The sequence below is a fragment of the Lepidochelys kempii genome, chromosome 8, assembly GCF_965140285.1.
Source record: "Lepidochelys kempii isolate rLepKem1 chromosome 8, rLepKem1.hap1, whole genome shotgun sequence".
Classification (NCBI taxonomy): domain Eukaryota; kingdom Metazoa; phylum Chordata; order Testudines; family Cheloniidae; genus Lepidochelys; species Lepidochelys kempii.
Window position 1 is genome coordinate 11,834,486 of NC_136387.1, and position 25,910 is coordinate 11,860,395.

General features: G+C 41.5%; 1 protein-coding gene across 4 annotated transcripts in view; it reads left to right on the plus strand.

Moving 5' to 3' along the window:
- MACROH2A1 (macroH2A.1 histone) overlaps window positions 1–24,951 on the plus strand; it is a 72,304-nt gene extending 47,353 nt beyond the window's left edge. For 2 of the 4 annotated variants that reach the window (XM_073355517.2, XM_073355518.2), the window contains exons 6-9: window positions 6,737–6,836; window positions 13,015–13,104; window positions 16,759–16,933; window positions 24,218–24,951. In XM_073355517.2, the coding sequence (XP_073211618.1) occupies window positions 6,737–6,836; window positions 13,015–13,104; window positions 16,759–16,933; window positions 24,218–24,383 (531 nt within the window). In that variant the 3' untranslated portion in view covers window positions 24,384–24,951. Of the gene's footprint in view, window positions 1–6,736; window positions 6,837–8,433; window positions 8,525–13,014; window positions 13,105–16,758; window positions 16,934–24,217 lie in introns of all 4 variants that reach the window. The other 2 variants (XM_073355519.1, XM_073355520.1) reach the window with 1 other exon arrangement.
- Window positions 24,952–25,910: the final 959 nt, after the last annotated feature.

The following is a 25,910-nucleotide window of genomic DNA, read 5'->3' on the forward strand; positions in this document are numbered from 1 at the left end:
TGGTCTGTGCATTCACTCTATACTACCTCGTGCTGCACACCAAGGGTTTGTAGAGTTGCATGGGCAAACCACCCTCAGCCCCTTCTCTACCACCTCGGCCTGAGACAAACCTTTTATAAGCTCAGCATGTTCTACAGTTGTTTTAGTTAGTTCAGTGTTTCTAGTTAGTGTAGAATTAATTAGATAGTAGTGAGGGGTTTGGGTTTTTTCACCCTTTTTCCGGGGAGCCTATTTGGCCTGGCTGGGCATGCCTGGCTCACCAGGTTTCAAATGCTGCCTCTTGCCAGGAGGCTCTCCTGGTCAGTGACAGCCACTCGAAGTGTATCCATTGCTTTGGAGAGTCCCATATCTCCCAAAAGGGTAACTTTCGCCAACCTTTCAAATTTAGCATAGAAGAATCGGGAGACCAAATGGAGGATGGAACACTCCCTTCGACCTGCTTCTGAGTCAGGTCAGAAGACACCTCCCGCCGCCTCCCGTACATCTGTGTCTGGACAGATCTAGCACCCCTTTGGCCTCAGCCCAGTCTCCCCGAAGAGGAGCTCTGTCTCTCACCAGAAGGAGTCAGCTGCCAAAAGGCCCTGATCTCCCAGTCACATTATGGTGTCAGGGACCTTGACCTCTTGGCTCGGTACCATTGTGGCAAAGGACTCTTCCTCTGCTTCTGGTGGAACTGGAAGATCCCAGAGCGCTTCAGGGAGGCATTGCTCCAGCAGGCCCCCAGTACTGTCTGTGAAGGACAGGGAGGCCCAGGAAATACTCCTCTAGAATGGCTTCATCTACGTCAGGTTTACCATCAGTGCCTTCTCACTTGGACCATAAGGACCAGGAAAATCAAAGCGCCAGACACCTTCAGGCCCAGCACCTACATGCTCCAGATCAACGGTACTGTCCACTTCAACTGTTGCATTGATACCGACTCACTTGGTACTGCAGGAATTCCATTACTCCAGGTACTTGTCAGTTTTAGATGAGCTGGAGTCCCCACTGTTTATGGGTGCCAAACAACTCTCGGTACCAAGATCCCGGTCTCCAGATTATCATTGTTCCTGGTACCACCAGATTCTCTTTTTTCTCCTGCCCCCGCCCCCTGGAGAACATTGAGGAGAATGACAGAGACATTCAGTCAGTCTCCTCTTTATCAGTGCAGGGTTCTGCTCTGTTTCCATGCAGGAACCCGTACTTTGACAAGGATCCTCAACCACAACAGGAATGGTGGGATCAGTCCTGAGTGTAATCCCCTCTTCTAGATGTCCCCCACCCCGAATGGCCATACTGGGATCTTTGGGCGGCATATTGGCAATAGTTTGCCAAGCCTCCAGCTTCATTGCACTGAGAGGTTGGGGTCTCCTATACCATGCCCACAACACAAGGAGACCTTTGAACAATAGGAGACTAAGGTGGATATGGAGGCCTCAACTCCTGTTTCAGCCTTGTCTCTGGAAAAGGCAATCATGCCTCCGCTACCATTGATGGCCAGTGATTTTCGTCAGTTCCAGGACCTCACGAAAAGGGTGTCTGACACCCTTCAGATACCTCTTGAGGAGGTTAAAGACTCACAACACAGGCTCCTGGACATTTTGCAGTTGGCAGCACCCAGACGGGTTGCACTACCTGGTAATGGAGTGCTCCTCCATCCAATGAAGACTATGTGGCAAACTCTTGTCACCATCCCTGCAACTTGCAAATAGGTGGATAAGAAATATTATGTTCCTCCTGGGGACTGAGAATTTTTGTTCCCTCACCTGTTTCCCTGGTAGTGGATGTTGTAAATTGGAGGGGCAAACTGCATTACTGTACATTACTTACAATAAGGACCAGAAGAGGTTAGATCTTTTTTGGTTGAAAGGCTTACTCATCTGCTTACACCTCCAATTTCAGATCTCAAACTGTCTGGTGATCATGGCCAAGTATGACTTCATGAATTACAAGAAGTTTGCTGCCTTTATTGAACATCTTCTATATGAGCATAGAGAACGCTTTCAGGCCATCATCAGGGAGGGTCAGTTATTAGCCAGAACCTCTCTCCAAAGGTCCTTAGATGCCACAGACACTGTCGCCAGATCCATCTCCACAGGGCTCAGGGTGTCATGGCTCCAGCTATCGAGGTTCCCGAGAGAGGATCAGAATACTTTTGAGGACGTCCCATTGCTTTTGGGGATTACAAATGAGTCCCGACACACACTGAAGGACTCCAGGGCCATGTTGAAGTCTTTGGATATATAAACCACTAAGAACAAGAGATTTTTTTAGGTCTCTAACTGCTCAGAGATCATGCTTGGGCCAGTTGTCTGGATTTCACTGGACTGCCGAACCCACTAGAAATTGAGAAAGATTCCAGAGGAAGAGAGCTCCTCACCCTCCTTCACTGAATACCCAGTCATCACAACAATTTTGACAGATCAGTCAAGGATTTAATTCTCCCTCACCTCTAGCAGGCAAGCTGCAAACTTCACTAACCTTCCCACTTTTGGAGACTGCCTTTCTCACTTCCAACAGGCTTGTCAGCATACTACAACAGACAAGTGGGCCCTGAAGGTTATAACATTTGGCTGTTCCGACCACTTTGTCTTTCCCTTCCCCATCCATCTTCACGATCCGTCTAATGAGACTATACTGAATCAAGAAGTGCATTCTCTCCTTCATTTAGGAGCAATAGCACCAGTCCAATCCCCTCACAGGTGGAAAAGGTTTTACTGGAAGTATTTTCTTATGCTCAAGGATGAAGGGTGGAGACCGATCTTAGATCTAAGATGGCTGAACAAATTTGTGAAGTCTCAGAAGTTAAGGATGGTGACTCTGGCAGTTATAATTCCTTCTCTAGAGGCAGGAGATTGGTTTTCAGCCCTCAGCCTACAGGACACCTATTTTCATATAGTGATTCACCCATTCACAAGAAATACACATGTTTTACTGTGGGCCAGGAGCATTTTCAATACTAGGTACTTCCCTTTGCCCTCTGTTCCCGAGAACTACAAGAGTGTTCTCAAAGGTTCTAGTGGTAGTAGCTGCTTTCCTTTGGCAAGAGTCGATTTTAGTTGTCCTGTATCTCAACAGCTGGGCCAATTTTACTCAAGGGCCAATTTTACAAAGCAGTGCTGACCTCCACCCAGGCAGCTCATGGTCTCTTCCAGGACTTGGGTCTCCAGCTGAATGTAAAAAACAAACAAAAAAAATTTATCTTTGCTCTGGTACAGATAATGCAATTTATAGGGGTATACTTCGACTCATTAGCACCCAGAACCTTCCTTTCCATGGGCAGATTCATAACCTTGGCAAATCTGGTTGTGACAATTCAAGGAAATCCCCGATCCACAGTAAGGAACTGTTTACAGTTGTCAGCTTTCACCTTGGTAACAAGATTTCACCTTTTGCTGCTTTCAGGGCTGCTTCTGAAGGATCTATTACTCAACCAGAGACAGCTTGGACAAACAGGTCATGATTCCCCTCCAAATGAAGAACTCTCTAGACTGGTAGAAAAATCAGCTCCATGTCTGTACAGCCATCCCTTTCATCCACCCAGCTCCAACAGTAACTGTGACAGACACATCACTTTAGGGTGGGGAGCACACCTCCAAACCCTCACAACTCAGGGCAGATGATCACCTAAGGAAACCAGTCCCTCTATCAACCTGTTGGAACTCAAAGCAGTCAGGAACGCCTGCCTTCAGTTGCTGCCACTCATCGGGGCAAATCAATCAGGATCGTGACAGGCAATGTGGCTTGAATGTTCTGCGTCAACAAACAAGGAGGAGTAAGATCTCCTTCCATGTTCACCAAAGCTATCAAGTTATGGAACTGGTGTATAACCCATCAGATTCAGATCTCAGCCTTTTAGCTTCCTGAAGCCCAGAATATCACAGTTGATATGCTCAGCATGTGCTTCTCCCAGGACTAAGAATGAGCATTGTACTCAAATCCTTCATGGGGTATTCCAAAGGTAGAGACTTCCAGAGGTGGACCCATTCGCCACATTCAAAACCAAGAATTATCCCATTCTGCTCCAAAGGAGGCCTTGTTCACCACGCTTTGGGGGCTGCTTTTCTCCTTCCCTGTATGAAGGGCCTGTTCTCCAGCACCACTAATACAAAGAGTGATTAACAGGATTAGACAGGACAAAGACAGGACTATCCTTATAGTACTGACCTGGTTGAGACAGGCTTGGTATCCTTCCCTGTTTCACCCATGTGTCCAACTGGCGTTCAAGCTTCTTACCATCTCTCATCTGGTCTCCCAGGATGCAGGTCACATGCTTCACCCAAACCTAGGGGTTCTCCACCTCTGAGCATGGCTTCTAGATGGTTCACAGAATTAGAATCCACCTGCTCGATGAGAGAACAAGTATGACTAAACATTAGAAGGGAGTCAACTCGAATTAGTTCCTTTCAGAAATGGAAAAGATTCAACCACTAATGTTACCATCACCATCTTGTGTCTGAATTCTCTTTGCTGTCAGCCATCTTGGATTACCTGCTGGCTTTCAAGCAATCAGTGTTATCAACTGGCTCTATTAGGGTTCATATCACTGTGATATCAGCATTTCATCACCCACTAGAGGGGTTTTCCATATTTGCTCATCGTATGTCCTCAAGATTTATTAAGGGTTTAGGGAACCTCTGCCCCCAGGTTAAGGATCCTACTCCTACTTGGGATCTCAACCTGGTACTTAGATACCTCATGCGACCTACATTTGAACCTATGGCAGCCTGCTCCTTGCTTCATTTATGAAGACAGCCTTTCTAGTAACTATCACATTGGCTAGCAGGATTGGGGAGATTGTTGCCTGGCTGGCAGACCCTCCATTTATGGTATTTTTCAAGGACCAGGTCTCTTTATGGCTGCACTCAAAATTCTCACCTACAGTGTTGTCAATTCACATCTTCACTGATCTATTCATATACCGGTATTTTCCCCAAAACTGCATAAAACTCAGCAGGAGACCTCCTTTCATTCTTCAGATGTGAGGCAGGCATTGGCCTTTTATCTAGATTGGACCAAATAATTTTAGGAATCACCTAGACTGTTTGTCTCCATCACAGACAGGCCCAAAGGGTCCATGATATCTATACAGAGGCTGGATCTCTGTGTGTATTGTCACTTGCTGCGATGAAGCTGGTGCTCTACCTCCCCAGTGGAGAACAGCACACTCTATCAGTTCAGGCAACTTCAGCAACTCTAGTCAACAACATTCCAGTGTCTGAAATATGCAGAGCTGCTACGTGGGCCTCAGTGCCTACTTTTTCTAAACACTGTTTTGGTCAACATCATCAGATCTGATGTGGTTTTTGGTTCTGCTGTACTGTCTTAAATCTTCGACTCAATTCCAAAGCTCCCTCCTCTCTGTGGTGATGCTGCTTGGGAATCACCTGAAGTGGAGCAACCATAGAGATGCTACTCTAAGAAAATGAAGAGGTTACCTTTTGCAGTAGCTGTGGTTCTTTGAGATGTGTCCGCCTCTGGGTGTTCCGCTATTGACCCACCTTCCCTTCAACATTGGATTGTCCTTTGTTGGGCATTCAGATAGAGAAGAAACCAACGGCGGTTCACCTGCACACTCTGCGGTGCGCAGCACAAGGTTGTATCAAGCTCATGTGGTGGCCGAATGGCCCTTGCTAATGGAAAATGTCCAGTCAAGGCTCAAGAGGCACATTGGGCATCGGCAGTGGAGCACCCATAGGGACTCACATCTCGAAGAACCACAGTTGTGGCACAAGGTGTATATTTCTTATTTGAGCATGATTTATGATTTATATACCTTGCTGAAAATACGGTGCTAGACATTAAAACTGTATTGCCTGAGATTCCACTTGATAGTTTCATTTTTAAAGAACTTGAGATATAAATGTGAGGTTTATCTCCCGATGCCTGTGCTAATTGATTTCCATCACCCTGATACATACCAATGATAAATCCTCCTAATACTGATGGCTGTGGGGATGTCTAAAAGACAGCCCTGTGCAGGTATAGTTCACAGGCTGCAGGCGGTTTATTTTCAGAAAAATATTTAACTAAAAGAAAAAGTAGCCTCCCTAAAACTATTCCACTGGATTGCAGCACAAGCATGCACCACAAACACTGCAAATATTCAGACAGAGCCTTATATTTACTTAGTGATGCTACTTCACCAACCCTTCTACCAATATACTGCAGTCCTGGACAAATGAAAATTTAAGCTACTAAGGTGCAGATCATGATGTCTGCTTCTGTGACTGAAAAGGAAACATGCCTTCTTTTTAAGATTGGCAGTGTCATTGGAAATAAATGCCCGTTTTCTCCAAAACATCTTCACACTTAATGGATTAAGCAGAGAAGGGGAGACCCATTAAAACCACCACGTACTCTGTTAAAATGCTTGGTCTGTCTAAAGAATTCCTCGCTCAAATTGATGCATAAGAAGTCGTGAGAGTATCTTTGAGCCAGGAGTTCAAAGGGGAATAGTTTATCCTTTATCATGTCAGGAATTTCAAACAATTCTGAACATAAAACATACACTGTATAAGAGCAGAGCTCATTAACAAGAACATTGACTTCCTTTCCATATACAGAACAATGTTTGAGTCTTGTGTTTGAAATTGATTCTTTGTTGGACCAATAACCCTTTTTATGACCTGCACTTTATTTTGCATATTTATTTGCAGTGATGCTATCTCCATCTGTGTTGCAAAGCTTACTTTTCTGCAGCTTCTCCGATTTCCCAGCTGTCCTGTTATTTCCCACCTCATGCTTTTCTTTTCAGCTGAACCTTATTCACAGTGAAATCAATAATTTAGCCGGCTTTGAGGTGGAGGCCATTATCAATCCTACCAATGCTGACATTGACCTTAAAGATGACCTAGGTAAATGGGGAATGGGTTGACGCAACTAATGGTCACATGAAAATTATGGAACCCAGAATTTATTCTCCTGGACTTCATGCATTAAAATAAAACTTCAAATTCTAAAGTGCTCAAGAAAGTAGAATCTAGAGAATTCAGTTAAGAAGCATGATTTGCAACAAATCTAAATATTTGTGTATTAATTATTAGTGATTGTCTTCAAGTTGATTGCAATTAAAATAAGAAGTCATCTAAATTCCTTTCCATAATGCTCATAATTGACTGTTAGCTACTTTGAGGGGGGGTTCTTATGTGGATTCATTAAGAATTAAAATATTCTTTGTCAGGTTACTTTCAAAATAAGCAGTTTCTCCATTCTACCTGCAATCCCTTGTTTTCAAAGTAGACACAGAAATTCATAAAGAGGGATGATCAAATAATCCCCTAAATTGGCTTTCTGCCTTGATTTCATGTTTAATTCAATCAACTGGTTTGTATGTTTTCATTAGTCTTCAATTACCCCTCTCCATCACCTTCATATTCAGTTGAAAACCAGATTTTATAGCAGCATAAAATTTGAAAATATATTCCAGTGTACGGTGTATTGCTTTTATGGCTTCCACTCTGTTTCAAATAAAATATTACCCTTCAGCAGAAGTATGCCTACTAAAAAAAATGTACTGATCTAGATGCACTTCATGCAAAACTATTTTTAATATCTGTTGTATACCTGCTCTTTTTTATTACTTTTCAGATTTCCTTAATGGAACAGTAAATTTAATTCCATTTTCACTGCATTTTATACATGAATGTATATGTGTAAATTACCAGGACAAAGATACAAGAAGGCTGAGTCTAAGTCAGTGTTCATCTAATTATATAAGTGTGTGTGTGTATATATAATATTTATACTTCACTTGTTCAAAAACTATCTTCTTTTAAAAAATAACCACACAAATAAATGGACTACCAGAGGGAAAATGTTACATCATGCACATATTTTTAAAAATATAAGAAACTTTTGAAATCTAACTTCATTAGATGGATAAAATGTGGATTTTTAAAAAAAATACTCAGTTCTATTTTAAAAAGCAAATACCAGACAACTCTGCCTGAAACAATACTATTTTCTCCCGACATGAAGGTTACTTTCTTTTTAGAAGCTGACAACATGATGAAAATTGCAAATTTAAAAGCGACAGCAATGGTGGCAAAAAATGGAGAAACTAATTATTTTGTTTGACTTGATGATCCAGAATTTCTTTTTAAACAGATACCATATTTTAGTGTCATGCTCTGTGGGGTGCTGGTATTAGAGGTTTCTGCAAAGTGAAATGGGGTTTTTAGCTGGTTTTAAAACTTTCGAAATGATCTTATGTGATTGCTCTGACTTGTCATCCAAACGTTCATTTAACCATGTCATACTCAACATTCCTCCTCCTCTTCTCCACACACCCTTCTTTACACATACTTGCACACACCACTCAGAATACTCTCTTGGCACAAGGTTTGGAGATGTAAAGGTAGGAAAACATGGACGTTGGTACATGTGTAAATGTAGAGCCTGTCCTCGGTCTCTGTCCAACGTGGTTGATATACATTTGTTTACCTGTTGTAGTTGCAAGTTGTACAGGCTGACATTGCCACGATCGACAGTGATGCTGTCGTTCACCCGACAAACTCTGACTTCTACACCGGTGGTGAAGTAGGTAATGGAAAGTTCAGTGCTGCAGAGTTTGTATGTGTGTGCATGGTCAATCAGCAGCAACAAGCTTGTCCAAGCTATGCAGATCTGCATTACTTTCTCTCTTCCAGCAGTCCTGACTGATCTTAAAAACAAGCGAGTAAGTGCAAAGTCATTGGACAGCTCTGATTTGCATAGTCAAATCAGACTTCTAAAAGCAAAGTTATAGAATGCACAACCAAAACCAAAGTGCAAGAAACAGCGGTGCAGTGCTCATGTGTGCCCAATTAAACGGTACACCAGGATTGTTTGTTTTGGCTATGTAAATACCTGGACTTGAATAAAGTTGGGCCAGACCCCTCAGATTTCTGACTTAGATCCAGTTTCCCCACTGCTCACCAAGTGTGAGGTGTTCACATCTGACATCTTGGGGGTAGCCTATCTGGAATTTCTAAGCTCATACATTCAGTCATTTGGTCACATTTTACATACAGCCCCATTGTATTTGTGGCTTTCGTGAGCTGTCTTTGTATTCTCATGTACACTTGCATAGACATGCTACACCAAAGAGAGAATGCATGGGAGGCAGAATGACTCAAGGAGTTCAGTTTAATTTTTTATTCTTAAGATTCACATGTGTAACTCAATATTTTTAATCACATAATTCCCTGATAAGCACCTTGTATCTCAATTTAAAGCATTTCTCAAATTTTAGAATAGAAATGTAGACAGAGGAGGGAGCAAAAGAGTATTAAATCTTACTGAAACTGCCTGGAAAACTTAAGGCAGAATGGAATAATCCAAACTGGAACTCTGAACATTAAGGTTGCTGCTAAGAGTAGCAACCTACCCTTTGTGACAAAGTTTCTCCTCTACCTTGGTGGGTCTTGCGCTTATTGGTGGATTTGCTCGCCTTGGAGCTTCACGACGGCCCTTAGCTTGGCCGTTTTTCTGAACCCACAGTCCAGGTCGAGTCCTCCTGTGTCTGACCAGGAGTTGGGAGGTTTGGGGGGAACCCAGGCCCGCCCTCCACTCCGGGTTCCAGCCCAGGGCCTGTGGAATGCAGCTGTCTAATGTGCCTCCTGGAACAGCTGTGCGACAGCTACAGGTCCCTGGGCTACTTCCCCATGGCCTCTTCCCAACACCTTCTTTATTCTCACCATAGGCCCTTCCTCCTGGTGTCTGATAATGCTTGTACTCCTCTGTCCTCCAACAGTCCATGTTCTCACTCTCAGCTCCTAGTGCCTCTTGCTCCCAGCTCCTCATACATACACCACAAACTGAAGTGAGCTCCTTTTTAAACCCAGGTGCCCTGATTAGCCTTCCTTAATTGATTCTAGCAGCTTCTTGATTGGCTGTAGTGTTCTAATCAGCCTGTCTGTCTTAATTGTCTCCAGAAGGTTCCTGATTGTTCTGGAACCTTCCCTATTACCTTACCCAGAGAAAAGGGACCTACTTAAGCTGGGGCTAATATATCTGCCTTCTATTACTCTCCTGTAGCCATCTGGCCCAACCCTGTCACACCTTATAATAGGATCTAACAACAGGGATCACAGCCTCATTTTACCACTGAACTTAACCACATCACCACTGTCCACACAATGCCCCTTAATGCCGGGGATTTTGTTTCATTATTGGCTTGAAGGGAAGAGTGTCTCCACATGATGAGCACTTCCTGCAACACCTTGGGTTTTCCTAAAAGACCTCTCTTCCAAGCAATGTCCAGGCAAACCCAATTCTGCATAGCTTATTGGAGTAGCAGAGGCAATAGCCTGATCTGGTGCAGCTGTAGACTCGCTGGCTAAAGGAAATTACACAGAAGCCTTAAAAGTAAAATACAAGAATATTTTGTATTTGAATAATATTTTTCTAAAGACTATAAGGTTCAGCTAGCTAATGTACTCGTCTCTTACCTTTTGAAGAGATGCTTTTGAAACTAGTGGACAAAGAAACTTCTATGAAAACTGCACTGATCATGCTTTCATCTATGTTCTAATTACATCTGACTGCTGGAAGAAAGAATAAAAATGCACAAATGCTTAGCTTCCAATTATTAACTTTTACCATCCGTCTAACAATTTAAATGTACTGTGGGTTTATCCTGAAAATTTTACAAGCCTAAATTTCTGCTTAGGTTGTTTTTCAACACTGATACCCATGCCTGCTTGGAAAGCATGAGATAATGACCTTACTCTCATGGAAGTAACACATATTTATGCCTGTGAGTAAATAAGCCACTAACCTTGAAGCTGTGAAGCAAGACTTTCACCAAGAACCTTACTAATTTAGTGGAAAATGGTTGAATACAATATGCCCTTTTCTAGACACAGCTCATAATTGCATAAGAAGGTAGTGAAGTATAATGCAAAATTAAAACTTCACTATCAATTAAAAAGGCTAAATTTAATTTAGGAATAAATGCAGAAATTAGTCTTGATCTGTATGAAATACTTTTTGTTTTCACCACATCTGCAAGGAGATAAGTATTTGGATTGTTACATGAAAAGTGAAATAATAATTTTAAAGAAATTGTTTTTATAGATTTTGTTTTCACAGTAAATGAATCCACATCAGAAGGGGTGGAAGCCCCATCTCTTGACACAATTAAAACTTGATCCAGACAAAATACCATTACATGTACAACAATGCTATAATGGCAGAGTGCTGTCACTCAGTGACCTAATATCCCTTTTCTGTCTTTAGATTCTCTGTGGTTGTGCTAGAGGGTACATGGTCCATGCACAGTGTGTTCCCCAGTTCTGGCCAAATTCACCAACAGCCCCAAATGGGGTATTTCTGGGTGGAGTGAAAGCCCATTTTCCCCCATCCCTTTACACTCTGGAGTGGCTGCACAGGAGGCAGTGCTAGCTAGGCCTGTTAAATAGCAAATGGCACCCCCTCCATCCTTCCAGCCCGATCAAGATATGTTTTTCAAAGGCATATTGCTCTCAAGCACCTCTACTCAGGTGGTGCAACTCCCCTTTATCCCCAGTTGGCTCTGATTCAGGAGTCGTCCTGATTCTACAACTATAGCTATAAAAATGTGCCATTTGGAACATATGTAATGGATGTGCAGGTAACTTCTGAGATATCATAGAGGTAATCAGGAAAGTTGCACTCATTTGTGAAAATGACCCTAGACCAAGATATTTAGATGTAAAGTTGAGATGTTTACTGTGAACAGTTTAAACCCTGAACTACAGGGTCTGAGCTTGCAGTCCATACTTGGACGAAATGCCCAGTGTCAGTCAGTTATGGCGAAAGAGCATAGGATGCATATTCTCTAAAATTATTAGCATCCAAATGCAATAGAATAAGCTGTATTTAACAAAAGCAGAGTCAAAGTCAAAAAGTCAGTAGACAACAGTTATTTAACAAACTTTTAATATTAATTTTGGAAGACATCTAATGATGTCAAAGAAAAGCAGTCTGCTGCAGTGCTGTTAGCTCTTAGAATTGTAGCCCTGTTAGCAAAATGTAGCTCGTAGGAGGGTCTCTGCTTCACTGAGCATACAATATGTGCATTTCCATCAGAAAATGCAGTTTTCCCCTCCTAATCAGTAAAATGAATGGGCTTCACCAAATAAATGTGTAAATCTATTACAGTTTCTAATTCTGATTTATTTTTTTTAAATCAGTTTTCAAAGTAATGTCACAAATCAGAAACTTTGATACCACTTCTTACTTTGCCTATCTTATAATAAATGTGCACAGTGCTAAATGATTTGGGATGCTTGAGTAGTTAGGGAAATGTTTTCTTTGGCTATTTTTATATTAATATATGAAACTAGAGCTGCAAAATAAGATCTAAACCATTTCATGTTGGACTGCCTTTGTAGACTGCACCTTTTGTTGCCCTGAAACACTGCACAGCTCTCGTCCTCCCAGAGCGACAGTGTCCAGCTCCTTAGCAGTAGTTAGAGAAGTTCGTTGGAGGAGTATGTTCCTTAGAGATTCTCCTTATTTCTGAGGCTCTTCCTCTTGGTTAAAGGTGGCTCAACAAGCTGGGCAGTTGCCAACTAAAGCAGCCCGCTGCACTCACGAGACTGTTTCATTCCTGGTGCCACCTGTTGGGGTCAGGGATCAAGATCAGGTGAGTTTCAAGTTCTTATTGTGGCAAATTGCTCTTTAAAACAATTTATAAGAGAAAGGGGAACTGAATCCTAGGGGAAGAATTATGAACCATCAGTCACCATTGAAGTAGCCCATGAAGCACAGCACGGTACCAGGAACTATGTGGTATGGAGGCAACTAGGAATGTCACCACACATGTTGAGATTGAAATCAGAATATGAGTGTTAGAGAAAGGATACAAATGTGAGGTCCTGGTGGGATTTATTCTTAAATGACTAGTTAACTCCAAAGTCCCAAAAGGTTTAGATCTTACTTTGCAGTCCCCAAAAAAGATGTTTGGGCAGAAAAATCTAGGCTATGTGACCACCTAAAACAATGAATCACATGTCTGCTTTAGTAACTCAGGAACAGATGGATAAACTAAAATATGTCTTTGTTCAGGGAGCACTTTGGAGAAGAAAGGTGGCAAAGAATTTGTGGAGGCCGTCATTGAGCTTCGCAAAAAGAATGGGCCATTGGACGTAGCAGGAGGTGAGGCTTAAATCTCTGAAAATGGATGAATAGAATGTCTGCATGCATTGTGATTTCTAGTTGACTTTCAGTTTGGTTTTATTCTATATTGTGTATAAGTCGGTCACAAACAGACGCATTTGAACACAACATTTGCATGGGTGTCTCTCTTCTTGCATGTTTCAGAGTAACAGCCGTGTTAGTCTGTATTCGCAAAAAGAAAAGGAGTACTTGTGGCACCTTAGAGACTAACCAATTTATTTGAGCATAAGCTTTCATGAGCTACAGCTCACTTCATCGGATGCATACTGTGGAAAGTGTAGAAGATCTTATTATATACACATAAAGCATGAAAAAATACCTCCTCCCACCCCACTCTCCTGCTGGTAATAGCTTATCTAAAGTGACCACTCTCCTTACAATGTGTATGATAATCAAGATGGGCCATTTCCAACACAAATCCAGGTTTTCTCACCCCCCCCCCGCCCCCCACATCAACATAGTTTAAGTATTTTAGTGTTCAGAGGTAAAAAAAATCCAACACAGAATCCACCCTAAAGCGATGGTCAAGTGGTGTGGTCGTGATATCAAAAACTCAAAATTAATTATTTACAAACATATATTGATGCGTGTGATTGATAGCGTATGCCTGTATACATGTGTATCTATGTACTTAAAAGGCTCTTTAGTGCCTCAATACAGCAAAGCACTTAAGCATGTGAGAAGCACATGCTTAACTTTAAACACATTTTCAATTCCATCCTTATTCAGCAAAGCACATACTTACATCCCATTGACCTTAATGAAACTTGAGCACATGCTTAAAGTTAAGCATCTGCTTACGGGCGTTGTTGAATCGGGACCTAAGTCATCTGTATAAATGTGATTCTTTCAAACAGTTTATGAATTTTTGATGCCCAGTTATCAAGAACTTAGCAATATGAGTAAATCTCACATATGGGCAATAAAGTTTGATGAATTGCAAAACATACTATTAGGCCATCTGTAAAATTGTTGATATATGTTGTGAATAAAGAATTCTGATTCTGCCATCTGTGTTTACACTGTAAAAATAAATACAGTGCATGCAGTTTACTAAATGAATACTGACTACAACTAGGACAGAATTTATGACTTGGGGATATGACAGGAAAATTGATGACTGTTTATGTCTGCTGTTTATCTTCACTTTTTTTCTTTCAAGTTGCTCAGTTTTTATCATGTCACACTCAGTGCACTGTCCTCATTTGTCCAAACTTGAAAATGGAGACGTACATTAAAACATAATGCTTACTTTGTTACTAATGGTTCTTGTTCCATGAAAATTATAGAGTGAGCTGTTCCCATATTCTTGATTGACTACAGTACTCTACAGTATTTCTTATTACTGTATAAACCAGACCCACAAACCCAGGCACACTGTGCTCAGCATAGTATCTGAGACTGCAGGGAAAAGTGGCTCTCAGCCACAAATCCACTTCCCCAATCCTGGGCTCTGTGAGGCCAGCAAAAACTGCCACCTCCAGCTTGTGACCACCGGAGAAAAGTGGGTTCCAGTCATGCCACCAGCATCCCCTGCACATTTCCCCTATCTCTGGGGATTCCTGTTCCATAGTGGAGACTAAACCATGATTATCTTCCTGGAGTATAGCTGTAACCATAGCAGAATTCTGCACACAGACTTTGTATGTTTTATAGAAAACTGTAAAATACTTCCTCTTTCAAAGCACTTTAATTTGAAATAAGTGAAAATTGCTTTGGATAATTAACAGTTGTCCTCCAGAGTCCCCATAGTTCCATCAGAAAGCTCTCTCCATTTCAGAGACAGTAAAACTAGTCAGGCATGTCAGCACAGTATTTTCCTCTTGCAGTATGAAGGTATTACAAGTGAAGAGAGGCACTGAAGTGGTCACATCAGAGTCACATGATACATAAAATTCCACTGACTAGGGATGTGTCAGCTGGCTTTATTAGATTTTTCTTGGATTTATGATGTATTCTGAATCTGCCAACGTTTTAGAGCTAATTATGCCAAAATTGCCTCGCACTGAAGTTATTCAGTATGTTGAGGATCTGCAGGCCCCAAAGTGCACAAATGCTTGTGCTTCCATTGCCTCTTAGAATTTATCCCGCTGCAGTCAGAATTCCACATGCCAAGGTCTATTTTCTCTTTTTTGCAGCACCTACAGGATAATATCCATATGTGATAACAAGGCTCCAGGAGTTATTGCCACCATATTGTAATAACAAAGTGCTCCAAAAACATACCAGCGTGGAATAGAGAATTCTTGCCAATAAGAACATTTGCAGGTCTGATTGTTAGAAGCAAGCTCCCATTTCATACCCACAATTTTGTGGGCACAGATAGCTTCAGCCCCAGATGCAGTTAGATGTCTGTCTGACTGTGAACTGCTATTCAAGTTTGTATTGTGTGACTAACTTTGTACTTGAGCCTATGAATAGGCATTTTTTAAATAAACCAAAGTAAGTAAAATAAAATTCCTGTATTTTCCACCACTGAACTGCGTCGCAGAATAGAGACGCAATCTGGCCCTAAGCTCCCTGGTATGCACGTAGTTGGCTCCCTTCTCTGCACCCAACCAGAGGAAGGTGAGAGGTGGTGAGGCTGTAGCCTTGCTTCCTGCCCTGTCCTCTTGGGAGATTTGTGCTCCCAAGTCACAGGAACTGTCTCTCCACTCCCCGAGCCTGGAGACTGATTGTCACTAGTCCATTTGTGGGGTGTCCTTGTGTCCCTTGCACATCTGTGCCAGGGCTGGGGTGCCAAGATATAATTAGCATATAAAATGCCCTCTTCCGTTCCCTGGCGCGCACACAAGATGTCTTCTGATGTATAAATCAAATGCTGTAAATTCATAAATCCATACTGGACAGTTGTCTCATTAAATAATGAAAGTGGTAAACTAGAAAACTGCATCGTATCAGTCATCAAGGGTGAGGTTATGCATGCGACAGAGAAGTTTTAAGGTAACATCAATCCAAAACTGTCTGTTGAAATTAGACAAAATAGACTCATACTAAATCAGAAACAGACTGCCGCATTGGCAGTGAATAAAAGAAAACAGTTGCATAATTACTGTAGCTTTTCCTGTCGATATATAGATACATCATAATCTTTGCATTTGATGACATTTGGGCTGCAGTCTAATCAAAAGCTGGCTCAACAAATTGTATATTAACACCAACCTCTAAAGATCACAGAGGTAGTTAATCTGAGACTGGAACAACATTCTGGCACGTACGGTAACTTGACAGTACCATTACAATAAAACAGCGGCCCTGTAACAGTTTTATACTCCAACAGACAACCCAACTTTGTAACATATTATCTGATAAAATAAGAAGAAAGTTGCAATAAAGTGCCCACTTCAACTTTATGTGTCCTCTAAATCGCCAGTGATAGATTTTGCTCTCTAGTCATTGAGGTCTATTATAGTTGTAACTTACAAATTACTGCAACAAAACGTAGTAGCAAATGTAAAACAGTCTATGTAATCATGTTATCTCTTCAGGCTATTTGATTTGTATGATAAAGGATCCGCGGGGATTACAGCAGTGCCTGTAAGCTGTTTACTGTTTTAATTACACTTTCACATGTGTACTTTTTAATCCTGACAAGATGAAAGCAATTAAATTTCACTTTCTGTTTCTTACTAGCTGTTGTCAGTGCAGGCCATGGACTGCCTGCTAAATTTGTGATCCACTGCAATAGCCCAGGTTGGGGTTCAGACAAATGTGAGGAGCTGCTGGAAAAGACAGTTAAGAACTGCTTGGCTCTGGCAGATGAAAAGAAACTGAAGTCAATTGCATTTCCTTCAATTGGCAGTGGCAGGTAAGGTTGTCATGCAAACCTATTACCTAACTTGGTGTGGATCAGATTTTCTAATGCAACCCCACATCCTCCAGTCCTTGGGCATAACTCCCATTGCTGCAATATTGATTTATTCTTGTTCACCCACTCAATTCAGATCTCTTTAATGAAATTGCCCCTGGCTTGTAGACTCATTCAACCAGTAAATCACAATTGAAATACTCTTGTGAATCATAGTTCAGGCTTGAGCAGGTTTAACAATAATCCCTGCAGAATCATAAAGTACACAAATACGTTAAAGTGAATAAAATGTATTTTTATGAGTGCATTAAAATATTTAAAATTAACACATTTTAATAATCTAGCAAAAACTTGAAAAATAAACATGAAGAAAAGGAATCTATTTTACCAAGATTTAGTGTGTAGTTAGCCCCACCTGCCCCCACCATATGTCGTATGATAGCAACGAGACATGGCTTAGCGTTAGTCTAAGTATCGGGGTTCAAACACCTAGGGTATGTCTACATGGCAGTGAAACACCCGAGGCCTGCCCAGGCCAGCTGATTCAGGCTCCTGGGCTCAGGATGTGGGGCTATAAAATTTCATTGTAGATTTTTGGGCTTGGGCTGGAGCCCAGGCTCTGGGACACTCCCCCTTATCCCCCCGCCGCCCCCATTGAAGGGGCTCTATTTCAGTAGGGAATTGATTCCTGTATATCCTTCATACAGTATAAAGCAATGTTGGATCCTTTGAGATAATTTGCACTATAAAATGTAAATTATCCTTGTCATTTTTATTGAAACAGAAGGGACACACATCATACCAGGTTTAAAAATACAAGTTAATAGGTCATACAGAAAGACTGTTGGCATATGTCACTTTAAGAGGATGTAAGATTATGCAGCTTCAAGGAGACTTTGTGGAGAACAAGGTTTATGCAAAGTGTACTCCTTGACATGGCATTCCTTACAAAACAGAACATTTGGGTCACCAAATATGCAATAGATTTAAAACAAACAAAAGGAAGTATTTCTTCACACAGTGCACAGTTAACCTGTGGAACTCCTTGCCAGAGGATGTTGTGAAGGCCAAGACCATAACAGGGTTAAAAAAAAAAGAACTAGATAAATTAATGGAGGATAGGTCCATCAATGGCTATTAGCCAGGATGGGCAGGAATGGTGTCCCTAGCCTCTGTTTGCCAGAAGCTGGAAATGAGTGACGGGATGGATCACTTGATGATTACCTCTTCTGTTCATTCTCTCTGGGGCACCTGGCATTGGCCACTGTCAGAAGACGGGACACCGGGCTAGATGGACCCTTGGTCTGACCCAGTAGGGCCATTCTTAGGTTCTTAAGTATATTTTTTTTTCTCAACTGGATGACTTACAGAAGCCGTTGTTACAAGGAGTGTATTGCTGTTGAATAGAATGAAATCCCAAATAATCATTTCATTCATATTCAGTTGTGAGCCTGTCTGACTGACGGACAAGATTTTGGGGTATATTCTCTTGGTATATGCATGTAATTCTCACTGAAGCCAATGAGAACGTTGGGGGTTGCAACCTTTAGAACACGAGAGAGAGAAATACTTAGCTGTTTTCTTTAATTAAAGTGGGGAAGGGGAATGTAATTAATTTCTATGAAGGAGAATATATTCGTTCTGTCTCTACTGTTGTTTTGTAAAGTAAAAGGTTTTTGCTTTTTTTTAAATAAATAAAGCTTTTAAGGACAACAGACGCCAAAGGCCGCACATGCACGCAGCTGTTCTAGTACAGACATCTGCCAAACAGACATCACCCAATAAACCCACGTAAACAGCTTCATTCTCTTTTATGGCTGAGGAATGGGATTATGTGTGGGCAGTTACAATAAATCATTTTGTACTTCAGGGGGGAAATAAAATGGCTTGCTTGTAGCAGTCAGATGCTCAGCTACAGCCAGCCTCCAGAGAGCACAAGTCAGGGGGTGCTGTGCAAAGGGGCTTAAAGCTCACTGTAGCATGGCCCTGGGGAGAACCATGAGGGAGAGAAGTTCACTAGAGGTTCAGTGTGAATACAAAGTCACCCCCTCTGAATGGGGTTTTATTCCAGGGACTCTGACTTTAAATCAGTCTTGACACCAGTTTGGCAAAAATCGCAAACTGCAGGTTTACAAGAATTAATCTCAAAATACAAATAGTGCAAAGCTATACAAGTAATTCCTGTTTTCCCTGAAAGCCCCTAAGGTGGTCTCTGGTCAGCACCTCACTCCCCAGGTCTCTCTTTGCTCTTTCTAACATGTTGACCCTAAATAAACTCCCTTGCATCTAGTCAGTGTGCAGACATGAATGCCTCCCTGGTGGTGGTTGTTTGTTTGTATTACCACAGCACTTACAAGCTCCAGTCACGGACCCGGACTCATGCTACGTACCGCACAAACACCAAACAAAACAACAGCACCTGCCCCCAAGAGTTTGAATCTAAATAAAGTTTACAATCTAATCCTGGAGCCCTCTTAATCCTGGGAATTAAGCCCCCAGAGCTCTGCCTGTGTTCTCTTTTGGCATCTGATTGGGACACCATTGGGGTGGGGTGCAGCAGGATCCCGGGGGCATGCCAAAAATTGTACACTCTATCACACTCCTTTGCTCCTGGCGCTAGTCTGCATAAGTCCCCCTACTGTACCCCTGTAATAGAAACAGACTGAAGTCCTCTCTAATTTATATCGGTCTGAAACATCCACAAGGGACCAGAGAGGGAGCTGGGGAGTGATGGAGTACAGGGGCATACTGGCCGGATGCCTTTTTTTTTTTTTTTTTTGTGAAGCCAGCATCCAGGAGGGTAAGTTGTATAAGAGCTCCCATGACAGCTTGTGCACCACCATTGGGTTGTTCCTATATAGGGATGCGCTTCACTAGGACAGCTAAACTAGCTTGAGGAAACCTGTTCTGATAAGAGGGGAACAGCATGGGCAATTTCATGTCGTCAGGTCTGAAATATCCCAGGCTTACTACAGGCAGCTTGTCCAATATCCCATTATGTACAGCACAACCACACAGTGTCGGTTAGAATATGTTTTATGATAAGGTGTTCTGTGTAATATGTAGTACGTGGCACAGGCAACTGCCTTCTGGCTTTGCTGCTGCTTCTTCCAGCATATAATAAGAGGAAGAATAAAACAGTATTATTGGCCAGATTCAATGCAGGTATAATCCAATGCTAAGAGAGGTAGCACCTGTTAATGCCAGGAGTGAATTTGGCCCTATATCTTCAAAGTGCTGGACAAACACTAACTAATTCCCAACACTGTTGTGCAGTTTGTAAGTAAGAAGTAGTATTCCCCTGTATTACTAGTAGGTGAGTATCTCAATAACTCCAATACTACGATAAGGCTAGGAAGGATTAGTTTATCGGTAAATATCGGTAACCTTCGATTTCACCCTAGACACACAAGCTGACAAAAAACATTTCCATTGATGGTAATTGAAATTTATAGATAGGCGGAATAAGAAAAATGCTGCTTGAGAACTTATTAGAGTTTGATTGAAGGCTAGTTACTTTGTTTATTTTGACACATGATGTTGACAATTTGTGTTTTAAGTTATAAAACTTAAACTGTTTGAATTTCAACATCTACCATCATTAAATAATTATTGTCTGACCATCGTCCCCCATCATTTCCTGCAACTGTGAACATTTGAATCCATAATAATTGGAAAAAAATGCCTAAAAATAAACATGGATATCATCAATTGAAATTATAAAAAAAAATCAAAATCTAATTCTGCCAAGCCTAACTATGATGTAAGCATTCTCTTTGCTTAAATGCAAGAGTGGCTTTAAAAAAAATAAAAACTTTCCTTTACTACGTAAAACTTTCTTGGGGAGAAAAAACAACCTTGTTTCCTTAGGGCCTGATCCTATTCTCATTAAAGCTAATGGCAAAATTTTTAATGGTACAGGTTTTTGACCCTTTCCTAATATTTTCCAAAAGGCAAAAGCAATTTTAAAAACCTAAATCATTGAAAGTCAACGGCTAAAATTTTCAAAATTGCCCACTGTCTTTTTCCATGTACCGAGTACTGTTGTTCCCTATAATGCATCTCTTGTACAACAGAAAGCAGCCTCTGTGGCTACTAGTCACTCACGTTCCACATTGTGCATTCTTATTTTTATTCCAGTACCGCTTAGAGGCCAGTATCCATGTCCCAAAGCTCTGATGTGCTAAGCACTATGCAGACGCAGAGCAAGAGACAAACCCTTGTCTAAATAGACCGCGATGGTTAAAGGCGGTGAAGATAAGTGGGTACAGAGAGGTGAGGTGACTTGCCCAGTGGGCACCCTGCGGGTCAGTGGCAGAACCACCCCTGATTCTCAGTCCAGTGGCCTCTCCACTACATATGCTGCCTCCCCACAATCCATCTGTCCTCTCTTAGCAACCACAGTAAATGAGGGCCTTATAACGACCAAAGTGCCTCAATCTTTAATCTGCCTGTCAGGAAAGGTAGTAATGCACCTGTAGACGCTTTTCCCAGAAGTGTCAATAACTTCACAGTGGCAGCTGTGGGGCTGACAGGAATGAGAGGAGGCCCAGATGTTTCTCGGAAACCAAACTGTCAGAATGAGGGAAACCCTAACTTTTGTGATCAAAGGCCCATGCTCCCTCCAGCAGTGTTGTGGGCCCACCCACACCTCTCCAGTGATTGGGATAGGACAGATTACCCCCATAATCACCGAGGCCCATGGCCTGCCATAATCTGTTCTGCCTCCCCCTTTTGTGGCCATGAATAGGGTTTCTTTGGCTTTACAGCTATAGGAAACTCCTGCAGTCTCTCTGGTTCCAGTGGAGAAGGGTAAAAAGATGCTGAGATAGGAGGTGGAGAGTTCTTTTTGCAAGCTCTCATTCCTCCAAAGCTGTACCCCAGCTCGAAGGTATGGTGGGGAGTTGGCTCTTTGCAACAGATCAGTGTTTCTGCAACGTGCGTTGACCTGTTGTGTAGCCAGCCTATGTAGCCTTCCAAATCTGTAGAGCCTAGAAGGTCAAAGAGACATTCTCCTGGGTTGGGTCAACTGTTTCCAGTGGAGCTTAAAATGTGAGTGGCTTTTTGTGTATATTTCCCAATAACAAGATGTGCAAAAGACTTGTCACATATTGTCAGCACAGCCAACATTCAGATCTGTTATCTGACTGCTGCAATGTAACTAGGTGGTTGCATTTTTTTTTTTTTTTTTTTGAGACAGAAGATTTTACAAGATTTTTACAGAGCCAAATGGCTTTCATAAAATAGATTGGGTTGAGCTGGAATCCAGATATATGGAAGAGGACGTGACCTGGAGTGGGGCAAAACATTTGTTTGAAATCTGTAGGAAAATTCTAGTGTAAAAGTATTGAACACCTGTGGTGGGTCAGTATAATATTTACAGTTTCCTGTGTCGTGTAAATCTTTAAAAATACTTCCTCCATCCCATTCAGCTCCTTTCTTGACTTCTTCATTTCTTCTGTCACCTGTCTCATCTGATTAATCCAGCTGCTGCATAATTACTATGCACAACTGTGTTTACATTAGGAGACTGTGGACCAAATTCAACAAACTTGATGCAGAAGGTTCAAATTACCTTGGCTGCAGCCAGCCAAGCCCCTTTTGCCTATCAGAGGGTGACCCAAGTAGAGAATGGTTTTGCTGCTGTTTTCTGAAACCTGGGCATCTTCAGCCCTCCTACTACAGTAATTATAAAATTTAGGAGACGAGGTACGAGGTTGTCATAAATATAAAGGGAAGGGTAAACCCCTTTGAAATCCCTCCTGGCCAGGGGAAAGCTCCTCTCACCTGTAAAGGGTTAAGAAGCTAAAGGTAACCTCGCTGGCACCTGACCAAAATGACCAATGAGGAGACAAGATACTTTCAAAAGCTGGGAGGAGGGAGAGAAACAAAGGGTCTGTGTCTGTCTGTAGTCGTCTTGGCCGGGGATAGACCAGGAATGGAGTCTTAGAACTTTTAGTAAGTAATCTAGCTAGGTATGTGTTAGATTATGATTTCTTTAAATGGCTGAGAAAAGAATTGTGCTGAATAGAATAACTACTTCTGTCTGTGTATCTTTTTGTAACTTAAGGTTTTGCCTAGAGGGGTTCTCTATGTTTTTGAATCTAATTACCCTGTAAGATATCTACCATCCTGATTTTACAGGGGGGATTTCTTTATTTCTATTTACTTCTATTTTTTATTAAAAGTCTTCTTGTAAAACACTGAATGCTTTTTCATTGTTCTCAGATCCAAGGGTTTGGGTCTGTGGTCACCTATGCAAATTGGTGAGGCTTTTTATCCAACATTTCCCAGGAAAGGGGGGGTGCAAGTGTTGGGAGGATTGTTCATTATTCTTAAGATCCAAGGGTCTGGGTCTGTAGTTACCTAGGCAAATTGGTGAGGCTTTTTACCAAACCTTGTCCAGGAAGTGGGGTGCAAGGTTTTGGGAAGTATTTTGGGGGGAAGGACGCGTCCAAACAGCTCTTCCCCAGTAACCAGTATTAGTTTGGTGGTGGTAGCGGCCAGTCCAAGGTGTAATATTTTGTACCTTGGGGAAGTTTTGACCTAAGCTGGTAAAGATAAGCTTAGGAGGTTTTTCATGCAGGTCCCCACATCTGTACCCTAGAGTTCAGAGTGGGGGAGGAACCGTGACAGAGGTAATGTTTAATTTAGGTGAGCAAGTCTCTCACATTTATGCCCTTCTCCCACTATATAACTTACATGGCTTTAACTCTGAATTTCAGAGAGGCCTCATTAGGCCTCCTAGTTGGCAGGCAAAAAGTATCTTAAGTATCCTTTATACCACTTAAACATCGCTCTGTGAAATTCTCACAAGGGATCGGGAGTCACAACTACAGGGTTCTGTTCCTGGACCTGCAAATATCTTTATACACAAACAGCTTTGCTCAAGTCCTTTGGCATCTGTGTGACTTAGTGTACCCATCTGTTAAATGGAGATAATAAATAACTTTTTCACTGGGGCCTTGTGAGACTTAATTCATTAAGGATTAGGGTGTAGAGAGATTCAAGATCTTTGGATGAAAGTTCAAAGGATTATTGTTTTAGGAGTATTTTCCTCCACAAATGTTTTTTAATTACTGGTGCATTTGAGCTCTATGTCTAAATAGCTAAAAAAGTGTTAAAACCTAAATTCCATTTGGAACTCTCACACTGTTACTTTGGAGTTTTAATTACTACACTACATAAAAGAGACTTCCTAGATATTGTTTGCAAGTTGCAAGGCTAGTCTATTGAAAGCTTTCTGTGCAAGTCTCCTTTTCTTTTCTTTTTTCTTTCCCCTAGAAATGGCTTCCCGAAGCAAACTGCTGCCCAACTGATCCTGAAAGCCATCTCCAGCTACTTTGTGTCGACAATGTCCTCTTCAATCAAGACAGTGTACTTTGTGCTCTTTGACAGTGAGAGTATAGGGATTTATGTGCAGGAAATGGCCAAGCTAGATGCCAACTAAGCCTAGAAAGCTACAATACCAGCCCTCCTACCTATTCTCTCCCCCTGCCCATCCCCAGTCCTTAACTCATTGTGAGGCAGAGCTCCCCTTATTTTAAATTTCGCTCATATAGGGGAATAAAGTTTTTTTTGTTTTGTTGGTTTTCTTTGGGTGGTTTTTTACTTTCTAAACTGTTTTTCTGTTGGCACTGATGATAGTTGGCATTACTGCTGTTAATGCACTGTATTCCAGGCATCGTCTGATTTTTAGTGTAATCTAGGAGATTTTATAATTTTATTTTAATGAAGTATTGATTGATGCAGAAAGTTGTTAGCAGTCTGTAGTCTTTTACTTGTGGAAGAAACCGGCAGACCCTATTTTGTAACTGTGTTGTGGTGCTTTATCAATACATCGCGTGGCGTTCCTTTCATTTTTTAAAAAAAAGAACACATGCTACAAAACTAATTTGTTTGTTTGTCTTAATGATGAATCTGGGGGAAAAACAAAACAAAAAAACCTCTGTTGTCCTTAATTATATTTGCAATTTGGAATTTGTGTGAATTGATTTAGTAAAATGTTTGAACTGTTACAGTTGGTGTGTTTGAATTATTTTTTAATCCTTTGTTTGATACACCTCAGCGGTTTGGGGGGATGGAATGGATGATAAAATGCACTGGGCTTCCATCCAGATTCCAAACCAGAATACTTAAAACCTGGTGCCCAGAGGTGCTGAACACCCGCAGTTCCCATTGACTTAACTGCACTGGTGAGCGTGCCGCACTTTGGAAAAGGAGGCCTTTGTAAATTGAAATAAGTGGTCTCATTTTCTGGTAGGTGCTTAGCTTGAAAGTCCATGGACATTTAGTTATCACTGATATTTCAATCAAAGCATGATGTTATAATGTTTGAAGCCCCCCCCCACACACACACACTGTTCCCATGTGTTTTGAAGGTAGGCGGGTAATTTGTTAATCATTGGTACTTGATGATAAAAATTGATATATAGGATCCAGATTAGTTCCAGAGAGCTAATAGTAGCCTGTTTTATATAAAGGGGTTTGTGTTTCCCAAATACAAATGAATCCTTGTATTATTAGCCCAGTTTGCATTTGGTTGCCATATTGTTCTCACAGCCCAAATCAGATCTGTGTAAATACAGTCTTACTTTACAGCAGTCACTGGTTTGTACTTTGGGGGTGGGAGGGAAGTTTCAAAAGATATAGGAAACCTACACTATATTTCATAGGACTGCTATCCCTTGGTCAAAAGTTTTTCCTTTGAAACCTTGTGCTCATTTTGTCTGTCTTCTAGACAGAAAATGTATGTTTATGCTTGTTCAGCAAATTATATTTGCTGATGAAACAGATTCCTTCCTTTTGGCCCAATCTAAAAGCCCATTGATAGAATGACTGTTACTGACTTCAGCAAACTCAGAATCCAATCCTGGTCAGAATTTGATTGAGTAATTATCAGATATGTCTGATTTATAGTCACGTGACCTCTGTTGAGATTGCTTGTCACGGTGTGCTTGTAATTCCGATTATATAG